The sequence below is a fragment of the Marmota flaviventris genome, chromosome X (assembly GCF_047511675.1).
Source record: "Marmota flaviventris isolate mMarFla1 chromosome X, mMarFla1.hap1, whole genome shotgun sequence".
NCBI lineage: Eukaryota > Metazoa > Chordata > Mammalia > Rodentia > Sciuridae > Marmota > Marmota flaviventris.
This window is the reverse complement of record NC_092518.1, coordinates 132,857,535-132,868,974: the sequence shown is the minus strand read 5'-3', so window position 1 is coordinate 132,868,974 and position 11,440 is coordinate 132,857,535. Positions and strand designations below refer to the sequence as shown.

General features: G+C 40.0%; 1 protein-coding gene across 1 annotated transcript; it reads left to right on the top strand.

The window, feature by feature from the left end:
- Positions 1-2,642: 2,642 nt before the first annotated feature.
- LOC139703177 (synaptonemal complex protein 3-like) lies at positions 2,643-11,163 on the top strand. The gene is made up of 8 exons (XM_071606107.1): positions 2,643-2,733; positions 3,224-3,293; positions 3,473-3,507; positions 5,947-6,064; positions 7,099-7,198; positions 8,662-8,760; positions 10,896-11,000; positions 11,110-11,163. The coding sequence occupies exons 1-8, from the start codon at positions 2,643-2,645 to the stop codon at positions 11,161-11,163; spliced, it is 672 nt and encodes a 223-aa protein (XP_071462208.1).
- The last annotated feature ends 277 nt before the right edge of the window (positions 11,164-11,440 follow it).

Below are 11,440 nucleotides of genomic sequence, written 5' to 3'. Positions count from 1 at the left end.
CAATAGATTAACTCACAGTCCAGGTAAATCACAGTCCAGGTAAGTTCTGCAGGCAGCTAGCTTAAATCACAGTTCAGGTAAGTTCTGCAGGCAGCTAGCTTAAATCACAGTCCAGGTAAGTTCTGCAGGCAGCTAGCTTAAATCACAGTCCAGGTAAGTTCTGCAGGCAGCTAGCTTGATCCGAAGTCTCGTCCGGTTCTCAGCTGAAATCTCAGTCCCGTTCTCAGCAACACTGGGAATTCTTCCACCTTCGTCTTCACCCACACTGGGACGAAGGCAGGAACTCCGGATGGCTAAAGAAAATCCTGTAGCATTTCACTAAGAAAACAACCTTCTGAACAATTTAGTACATTATCTCAAGGTTTTTTTGCATTTGAAATAAGCATTAATAGTACTCATTATTTATCAGCCTCCAGGTCAGGGAGAACCATTGTAGCTTAGTTATTGGCATTGAAAATGACCAAACATCAGCGGACGCCAGTAGCGTCTTCTGCCGGCTGTAGCGTCCCGGGTAGCCCCAGATGGCCCTGGGGAGAGTCCCGGTCTCAAACTGCTACTGGGCACAGGGAGCAAGAGCCTGTGAGACTGTGCCTCCAGGTCAGGTCTAGATTTGGGCTCGCAGCAGTGGAAGAGCTAGCTCCCCGGCCAGGAGGCGGGGAAGGGCCAGTCGCTGCCGCCTCTTGGAAAATCCTTGCTGCGCTGTGACCGGCTTGCACACTCCGCAGCCGCCTCTCCGCTTCACGCACCCTCCGGTAATGAAAAGTATTTAGTAATAGCCTTTTGCTGCAACTTTTTTCCTGATAATCCTTCTTCTTCTGAACTTTCTTTTTCTTTCTGACTAGAGTTCTTGGGCTCTTATCAACACATGCCCTAACTATTCTTGATTCCACTGGGGTGCCTTCTTCCCTTAGTAATTTACTTCTCACCCCTTCCATATTTTCATCACAAAGACAATACAATACACTGAGACAAAACAAGACACAAACATACTGTATCAATCTTCTCCATTTTCTGGAAATGACCATTTTTCCTCTCGCCCTATCTGCCTAGGGACGAGCAGATTTGCTCCCGTCCTATCTATGGACGGGCAGCTTTTTTCGTCACTTACCCCCGAGTGTCCCGGGGCTCCCCGTACGGGCCACCATCTGCTGCAGTCCGGCTGCAGCAAAATAACCGGGGGGTGACGAATAACTTGTGTACGTTGATACAGCAGGAGTGGAAGCCGTTTATTGCAGGACAGGAGCAGTATTTATACATTCCGCACAGCTTATCTTAATTAGCATAAACTAGATACATCAGTCAACCAATAAGGAATCTCCACACTTAATGGCTTGTTTTTGTTACTTCTCAAACCACTCCCTCTGGCATTTTTCCAGGCACCATCCAGACTTGTTTATGAACTCTAACATTCCCCTGGCAAAATGCCAGGTGTTATTTTGACTTGTTTACAGACTCTAACACTGGGCCGCCCTCATCAGGGGACACGCGGGCCCCTGAGGCGACCCTGGGGCTTTCCCAAGGGAGAGAACAGAGAGGGGCTGTGTCCTCCCTTGGTGTGCCAGACTGGTGCAGGCAGAGGGGTCCCTTCCCACGGAACTTACTGAGGAGTCATTTAGTGGGTTGTGCGGCCACCGTCTGCCCTTGGGTCTGTCCTCCCCAGCGGCCACCAGCCGGGGTCATCTGGGGACCCGAGCAGTGAGATCCCGCAGAGGCGCCCGAGGTGGAGGGTTGGAGGGGCGCGGGGCAGTTGGGGCTCGTACCAGTCCTCGTGTAGCGGGACGGGACGGGGACTGGACAGGTTGGGGTGGGAAAGGATGGGACAGGGGGGTGGGACTGGACGGGGCGGGGTGGTGCGGAACTGCACGGGCACTGGACAGGCGAGGTGGTGCAGCAGGGTGGTGCGGGGTGGGACTCCGACCCTGGAGCCATCCTTCCTGTGTCCCTTCCAGTTCCAACTGGGTGGGACTGGATGGGACGGGGCTGGACTCGACCCTGGGGCCATCCTACCAGTGTCTCCTCAGTTGCAGCCGGGTGGGACTGGACGGGACAGGTGGGAGTGGACAGGACGAGGCCGGGCTCGACCCTGGGGCCATCCTTCCCTTCTCCTAGTGTTCCAGAGGGACAGGACAGGGTGGGGCAGGGCTGGACCCTGGGTCCATTCTTCCCATGTCCTCTCAGGTTCCAGCTAGGTGGGACTGGACCCTGGGGCCATCCTTCCCTTCCCCTCGGGTTCCAGCGGGTGGGACTGGACTTTTTTTTTTGGGGGGGGGGACTTGACCCTGGGGTTCTCCTTCGGGTCCCTCGGTATCCAGCAGGGAGAGACTGGATGGGGCCGGGCGGCTCTTCACCCTGGGGCCATCCTTCCTGTCCCCTGTCCCCTGGGTTTCAGCCCTCCTGTAGCAGGACTGGACTGGATGGGGCAGGACATGACCATGGCATCATTGGGTGGGGGAGAGACTCTACCCTGGCACCATCCTCCCCCTCCCCCTGGCTCCAGGGCATGTGTCAGGCCACGAGGCCACACCAATCTCCAGCCCCAAAGCCCCATGCCCTGATTCTCCTCTGACACCTCCCACCTTCTTTAGTGCATCCCTGCCCTCTGGAGCTTGCGGGCTCCTGTGCAACACAGGGCGGCCGTCGCCATGGCACCCACGGCAAGGAAGAGCTTGGGGAGAGCTGCCAAGGCCCAGGTGGAGCCTCAGGACCTGTCCATCTATGACTTTGAGTGCCCAGGTGAAAAACGCTCCTGTCCCAGGGGTCCCTCCAGCGGGGAGGCTCTGTTCTGGGCATCCCCGTGTCAGAGGTGTTCCCCCTCTTGTCCTGTGGGGCCGTGAAGCACGTGGGCGGCTGGAGTTCCTGGCCCTGGGTTGGGGCTACCCCACGTTTCCAGCGCCGAGAAGCCCCTGTGTCTCAAGCACCTTCACGGGATTCCGGTTCTTGCTCCTCTGAACCCCTGGCAGCCCTCACTTCCTACTTGTCCCAGGTGCAGGACAAGCACTTTGGCCCTGGTACAGATGCCTCCTTCCAGTGGCCCCAGGCCATGACCAAATTTATTGTGGCCTATACCTAAGGGATTCCACCTCTGTCTGTCTGTCTGCATCAGGATCTTTTCCTTGGCCTGAAGAGCCAGGGAAATTGCACAAGGGAGAGGATATCTCTGCAACGAGTGGATCAAATAGCACACTTGCTTGAAAAACATCTTTCATTTCTCTTTTCTATGCAGCAACCAGTTCAGGACTTGATGACAGTGGGGAGGAGAGTTCTTTCACAGGTCGCCAGGAGCGAGACATTGGGTAATGTGTTTAAAGCCATTTTTTGCCTGCTGCGTCACATAGGGTGATTTCAGAAAAGTCCGCCTTCTGCTCACACATCATCTAGTCGACCTAATGTGCTCGGCCTCCTGCCCTTCTGCAGAACCAAGGGCGGTGTTTTGCCTACATTCATTTAAAAACCTGATGCAATTTCTTCACAGGAATGAGCTACGGAATATGTTGGCCAAGTTTCAAGGTACGTTTTGGGAGATATTGGTAGTTTAAGTAAAGGGTTTCAAATCAAAGGCATTTATCCCAGGAAATATTCATCAGAGGACCTCAGGACCATCTTTGACACCTTGTTCTCCGAGGCAGGATGTTACACAAGTATGGACTATTTGGACTTAATAGATTTCCCTACCCATTTTAATTGTTGATGTGAAGAGCATGGTACTTGCAGGCCTCAGGTAAGAGTGGAGCTTTTGTTCCTGTGCACTGAAATGTGAAAAGAACATTGGATGAGATAATCTGTACTTCACGATAGGTCACACAGTGAGGGCTATATCTATTTTAAAGTTTTAGACTTCATTTCACATGTTTTGTATGACCACCCCCATTTCTTTTCTTTGGGCTGGGGGTAGCGAAGATGGAATCTTCTCTAATATCTCCTCACTGTTTACTGACATAAATAACCCTTGTATTGGAGGTCTGAAGCCAACATTGTTAGAACGTGAGTGATGGTTGGATGATAAGAATCTAATCCTAGTTTTTTCTCTCACTGGACGACATGAGCAAGCTGTGGGGTAATGTGTTTAAAGCAGTTTTAGCCTGCTGTGCCACATAGTGTGATTTCAGAAAAGTCTGCCTTCTGCTCACACAGCACCTAGCTAACCTTAAGTGCCTAGGGGTCTTCTTCCATAGTAACAATTTTTTGCCTCACTTAAAAATTTCCTGTCACTTTTTTATAGGGAGGATGTACAAAAGATGTTATGGGAAGTTAGAGGTATGTTTTGGAAGATATTTTTACTTAAAAAAATTGTGTTCAACTGTACAACTGTTAGTGTAGGATTTACTAAACACTGGCCTTCAGGACTCTGCCTAAAGTCTTTTTTCCCGTATACAGAATTTTATGTATTTAATTTAATTTTATGACTTTCTGAAGTTTTTATCTTTGGAGCACCAATGCTTAAGAGTTCCTCTGAAATAGCTGTTAGTATTTTTATTTTAGTGAATCATGCAGTAGAATATTGAAGACTACTTTTTTGTTTGTTTGTTTGGTACCAGGTATTGAACTCAGGGGTGCTTAACCACTGAGTCACATTCCCAGGCCTTTTTTGTACTTTATTTAAAGACAGAGTCTCACTGAGTTGCTTAGGGCCTCACTAAGTTACTGAGACTGGCTTTGAACTTGCAATCTTCCTGTCTCAGCCTCCTGAGCCTCTAGGAATACAGGTATATGCTACCACGCCCAGCAGAAAATTGAAGACAATTTTATACCTAGTGAGAAATGTATGATTGTATCCAAAAACTCAAAAATTTTCCATTTGCTTGTTAATTGTCAGCCACACTGTTTTAGATGTATTGGCACAGGTTTATGATCCCAGCAACTCAGGTAGCCAAGGTAGGAAGATGGCAAGTTCAAGTCCAGCCTCATCAACTTACTGAGATCCAGTTTCAAAATAAGATTTAAAAAAAGGACTGGGGATGTAACTCAGTAGTAAAACACCCCTGGGCAATCCCCAGTACCATAAATAAACAAGCAAACAAACACACTGAATAAATTTCTTTTATTTCTATATACTGTAAAGTCTATAATGTTAACAGCGTATTTATCAACTTTTGGCTCTGCTATAGAGATAATTCATACAAAGGATTATGTTTTGAAAGCTTTGGTTTATTTGGTGCTAAAAGTGCTTGTATTGTGAGGTGTGCAATTAATTATTTGTTATAGATGGACACCATGAGTATTGATAAATAGCTATTGGTAGTAGATCTTGATGTAAAGTCATATCCTTAGTACTGTATTACTTTCTAGTTGTAATATTTTATGAGAAACACTGCAGTTACAAATAAACATCTTTTACAACATCCATGAAAATATTTAAAAAGTGCTCTTATGTATATTCATTTACTTATGTAAACCTGAAATTCTTATAACCATGAACACTGTCTCTTAGTAAAATATAGTTAAAAGCATCACCCACTGCATGATTTATAAATATTTTTTATTACAGTATATTTATTTCTCGCTCTTTGACAGACTTCTTAAGTAAAGTACTTTTGTGTATTTTATGAAATGAACTCTAACAATATTCCATCCTAGGAGTGTCCTTTGAATTAGAGGACATTTAATAAATTATAAAATTTGACTCATTAACTGCTTCTCAAGAAGAAATTAAATTCTTTTTTATGCTTCTTTGTATACATTTTTAAAAAGTATAAATTATTTTGACTATTAGAATTTTTATCTAATTTAAAAGGTGACCTGCAGTTTGATAAATGAGAATTGTATTACTATTACCTAAATATGTTCATATAATATAAGTGAGCAAATCTTGTTTTTAAATGATGTCTGTTTTATAAATTTTAAATGTCTTTCCAATATTGCTGAATCAACATTTCCCATATGGGTACGAATATATGGGAGCAAAGTAATTTTCAATAGCCACTTAATGAAAATTTATTTTATATATAGCTGACATCACACAAGCTCTTCTTGCTAGAAGAAAATGGTTTGAAATGAATACAGATGCTTCTCTCAAAATTATTAATGAAAATATTGAGCATATTCGCAAAATACAACAAGAGCAAAGGTAAAGTTTTGTTTTGTTTTTGGAATCACAATACTGGTATATGTGTGTGTGTGTATATACATATAACTATTCATGCATAAATCTTTGCACTCCAGTTATCACCATGCATTTATTAGAATCTCCAATTAAAAATGTGTTTTGTAGCTGGGTGTGGTGGCGCACACCTATAATCCCAGCAAATTGGGAGACTGAGGCAGAAGGATTGAAACTTCAAGGCCAGCCTGAGAAATTTATTAAGACTCTGTCTTAAAATAAAAAGGGCGGGGGTGTGGCTCAGTGGTAGAGGGCCTCTGGGTTCAATCCCTGATATGACAAAGTATTTTGCTTGATTTTCTCTAAACAGATAATTTTCGAACCTTAGTTTCACAGTACTGAAGTATATTACCTAGAAGAAAATAAGATTACCTCTTTTGCCTTTGAGATAATAGTATTTTCCCTATAAAGTTGATTTATATACATTTATTATAATATGTTAACTGAATATAAGACAAATGTCCAATCATCAATCCTGGGAGTGTTAAGAGTATTCAGTTATATAGAAAAGGTAATTCATATTGCAAATAATTTATGTTTTTAGCTGAATCTCATTCTCTGCTCTTTTTGCAAAATTAATTGTGGCAATATGGAGAAATAGTTAAGAGAAATATTCCTGTCTGGAAGTGTTACACAGTGAATGGATATGTTATCCACATTAAATCTAACTTCTAATGCCAGAATCTATGTTATTTAGTAAGAGGAATTGAAAATTAAACTGCTTTTATATCAATTAAGTATTTGTGGAAAATTTATACTGCAGTCCTCAGTTTTCAAGCTGTTAAGCAGGTGAACTAGCTTCTCTAGTAGTCACTTAGGAATAAATATTTTTATAATGAGAGTAAATCATTTTGCTTTTCTCTTTCTCATGAGAAGATTTTAGCTACTTTTATTTTCCTTTCATGGTATAAATTATGTGAAATTATGTCAACCATTTTTGTTTTGAATATATTTTTCATACCTTTATGCAGTATGACCATGTTCATTATTATGTTTTACAGGCAGAATCTTCATTATAAATATTCTCAGCAATTTCTGCCTTTGTTTCAACAGTGGGACATAGAAGTACAGAAAGCTGAGGACCAAGAAGAAAAACTAGCTGTTGGTATCAGGCTTAGCTTTATGATTAATCTATTATATCAAAATCTCAAGTAGCAACAGTTCATGCAAAAATTCAGGAGAGAAGGTAGAGGACTTAAGGCTAGCTGGGCAAAGGTGGATGGAAGATGTGGTGATGGGAGACAGGACTTCCTGTTGGGATTGCTTGTGTTTCTTCAGAGAAGTGGTGAGGTCATCATCTGGGACTAAGGATGGGGAGCAGATGCTGCTTTCAGGACAAAAGAGAAGGCAGGGAATTGTTTCTCGAGAGTGGTTCTGTAGACAGACAAGAGAAATAGAAATGCCAAGAGGCGATAGGGTTCAACTTCAGTTCATAACATAGAGATCATGACTTTACAGCGGGAGCAGGCAGCTTGGCTTGGCAGAACATGTAGAGAGTTGGATTTGAGAGGTTTGGGTTTATCCAAGTACATTGATGAAAGGAGAAGGGGTCACAGTGTATAGGCAATGATGGGTGTCTGATGACTATGGAATGTCCTCTGGGACTGAGAAAAGTGAGGACATGGGGACAGCATATTAGACAGTGAAAAGTGCTCCATTCGAGGGAATTTAGGTCTTTTAAGACTACTGAGCCACAATATTGAAGAGAGTGACTTACAAAGGTAGGGAAGTGGCTGAATGTTGTAAAAATGGAGATATGGTGCAGTACAGTGGTCAGGAGCCTGGACTCTGGAATCAGACTGTTTGGGATCCAAAAGTACTTCAGCTAGCTGCTCACTATGAAACCACCAGCAAATTATTTATATCTGCGCTCTGTTTTCTTTTTAGTGAAAGAGGACACACTAAGAGTATCTACCTCACGAAGTTGTTTTGAGTAGTAAATGGGTTCTTTTTTGATGAGTTAGTTTAAAATGCTTCAAAACAGTGTTTTAACATAAGTTTCCTATATATCTTTGCTATTGTTTGTATTATGTAATTCTGCAGTTATTGAGCATGAAAAATCTAGAGTTTGACTCTGGGAGTGGCAAGTAGGGAACAGTATGAAATTATTATTGGAGAGTGGGTCAAGGAATAGAGAGGCTTGCATCACTGGAAGTTCCAGCCCTGTGTATATTGAAATGAGCAGGAATTAGTATTATTTTTGAATATTGGATAAGAAGAAATATTCCCTACTTAATTTCTGCTAGGTAGGACTTTAGATTTTATCTGCTTGTGGTAAACAGATTATTAGAAGGGTCATCTGTTGAATTTGAAATCAATAATTAATACATTTATTTGAATATTGGTAAGAAAATGTCCTATTCAATGAGTGATACAAAAGATGATTATATTATTTTGTTTGGGTTTATTGGAGTTGAAATGCAATTATTTAAAATTGGATATAAACATTAAAACAAATTAACAGTTATTAATTTAAAGTGTATTTCTTTCAACTAAGATTTATAGATTTGTTTTTTAAATGTTAAATTTTATTCAAATTTTATCACTTTATTTTATCTTTTTAGAATATGTTTCAAGAGCAAAGAAAGCTTTTTCTTCAATCTAGAATTATTCAGCGTGAGAAAGTTAAAGAAATTAAAAATTTGTACGAGCAATTGCTAAAGGTCTGTTGTGTTGTACTTGGTAAACAATACATTCTCATCAAATACAATATATATGTAGAATTACAAGACTGATTGGTTCTTTCTGAATTTATGGTGAAGCAGTTTGATTATGTGTTTAAAAATTGTTAATCATACTCTATCTCAAATTTATTTTTCTAGAATTACCATAATTTTTACATGAACTTTTAATTTTAGAAACCATTAATAGTTGTGAGAGTTATTTAAAACAGAAGTAAAATTGGGAATTTTACCTAGAAATATACATTTTGTCCATAACATTGATGCTTTATTAACACTATAATGATGTTTTTATGTTCAAAATGATAATATATAGTGAAGAGCAGCAAGTCGATAAATCATTTCTACTTTTCTTTTACTTGTCTTCTATGGACAGCTTTCATTAAATAGGAAGTAGGCAAATATAACTACTCAGTAACTCTTTCATTTTCTAGTGTAGTTCATAAGTGTTCTATGGCATATTTATTTATAGAATTATTAATGAGTAAGAATGGTTTTATGTTCCAACTTATGATTACCAGGATGAAAAAACAAGTGGAAGATCAACCCTTTGTAAATTGGCAATGTTCTTCTGTCATATTTGCGCATCAGCTAATTTTCCTCAATAACATTGACCTCTTATTCATGTAGATGCATATTATTTAGGAGTTAAAAATCCTTTGGGGGGTTCTTTTTAATAGTCCCTTTAAGATGTACATTAAAATGTCACTCTTAACTAATTGAGGTGTTTCAGTAAATAATTAAATTATTCTAAAAATTCTTTCAGGAACTTCAGAGTCATCTGTATACAAAGCACTTATTTAGAAAGAGCTTGCAAGTTGAGAACATGCAGCTCTAATGTTCCCTTAGAACCATTAACAAGTTGGTATGAAGAAGTAAATAGAAAAGTTTCTTCTAAATGTTATTGATAAATGTTAATAGTTATGGTAGGAACTTTATTATTTAGCCTCCTGAATTTAATTATCCTTCCCATCCAGTTATCAGTAGGTCTTACCCTTACTGTAGTCTTACCCCTGCTGTGGTACCTTTTTTTTTTCCTGTGCTGGGGATTGAACCCAGAGCCTGGCCCATGCTAGTGGACCTTTTATTGCTTTAATTTCTGCTGTTGCTGCCCTAGTTCAGGACTTCATTATTCCTTGCCTATAATATTAAAGTACTCTTTTTCTGAGTTCTCTCTTCTCGATCCATCCTTCAAGATTTTGTAGTATCATCTTCCTAAAACATGGCCCTTCCTTCTTCTAAAACTATCAGTGGCTTCCCCTTCTTAATTCTGTTATTCAGATACCCCATGTGCAGGAACTCACCATTACATTTCCTCATTTTGCTTATGTTCTTCCCCTACAGTATTTTTAACTTCTTTTATTTACCTATTGACATTTTATTATTTTGCCCTCTAAATCTCACTGAACCTTGCTTGTCAGCTACATACCCCAATAAATTCTTCTTCCATACCTATTTTAAAGTTTTTATATTATTTCTGTTTAAATTTTTGCTCATATATATGAATACAGAAGAGATTGTAGTCATTTTTTAATTCTCCCACAGCATGTAACCCAGTACTTTTTCCATAGTGTACTGGATGTCACTATTGAATGAATGATAAAGATTTAGAAGGGTCATATGATAGCCTGTTTTATTCTAAGGAAATCATGTTACATGAACTGTTAGTGATAACAAATAAGTCATTACCCTGTTAAGAAGTGTGGCATTTCATAATGCAGGTCTACCAGTCTCTTTCTATGTCTGTTCCATGTTGACAACTGCTCACCAACCCATTTTTGTAAACTAAGTACGTGATTGTTGTTCCTCTCATAAAAATATTCTTCCACTCAGATCTGACATTTAAAAAATTTCTTGGGGCTGGTGAGGCAGCTCAGTGTGAGCACAAACCTACCATGTTGAAGCCATAGGGTTAGTCCTTGGCACTACAAAAAAAAAAATAGAAAGAAATGTTAAGGGGATATTTATATCTGCATATATTAATTATAATTTCAGTTTGAATTAATAGCAAACTCTCTGAATATCAAAAGTTGTTACTTTTGAAATTTAATTTACACATTTGGAATATGAAATAAGAAGTGGAAGCTTCTAACTGAAGTTGACTTTTTTTGTTTTAGAGTATCAAAGACCTGGAGGAGTATCATGAAAGTCTTGTTATTGGTGAACAAAGTAAAGTGAAAAAAGAAATGGCTGAGTTGCAGGAAAACATTCTTAGGGAGACTGTAAGTAGCTTGTGTTTAATATCAAAACCCAAGAATTGATATAAACCTTAGAATATTTTAAATATAGAAATATGTATAACAGCTATCCAAATTTCCTTTTTTGAAACAGCAACAGCAAGAAGTGGCAGTTGTTGAAAAGTCTCTTCACTCTCTGTTATACTGATGGCTCTGAAGAAAAAACTCAAACCTACATTACCTACAGTTAAAAAACTCAAACCTAAGTTACCTAAGTTAAATATAACATTAGTTACAATAATAGACATTCTAATATAATGCAGTACATGTTTGTCATTTTATTAAACACAAGATGCTCACTCTGTTAACTATCAATTGAACCCTAAATGGTTTTGTAAGTAGCAGCAATTACAAAGTTGTACATATCAAACTCCTAGCCTTTTGGCAGTAATGGTGACTTCTTCTCTAATGCTTGCAAGTACATT

Coding starts and splice junctions, on each gene's coding strand:
- LOC139703177 (XM_071606107.1), top strand. CDS start 2,643: ATGGCACCCACGGCAAGGAAGAGCTTGGGGAGAGCTGCCAAGGCCCAG. Junction 2,734..3,223: donor CTATGACTTTGAGTGCCCAG/GTGAAAAACGCT, acceptor TTTTCTATGCAG/CAACCAGTTCAGGACTTGAT. Junction 8,761..10,895: donor TGTACGAGCAATTGCTAAAG/GTCTGTTGTGTT, acceptor TTTTTGTTTTAG/AGTATCAAAGACCTGGAGGA.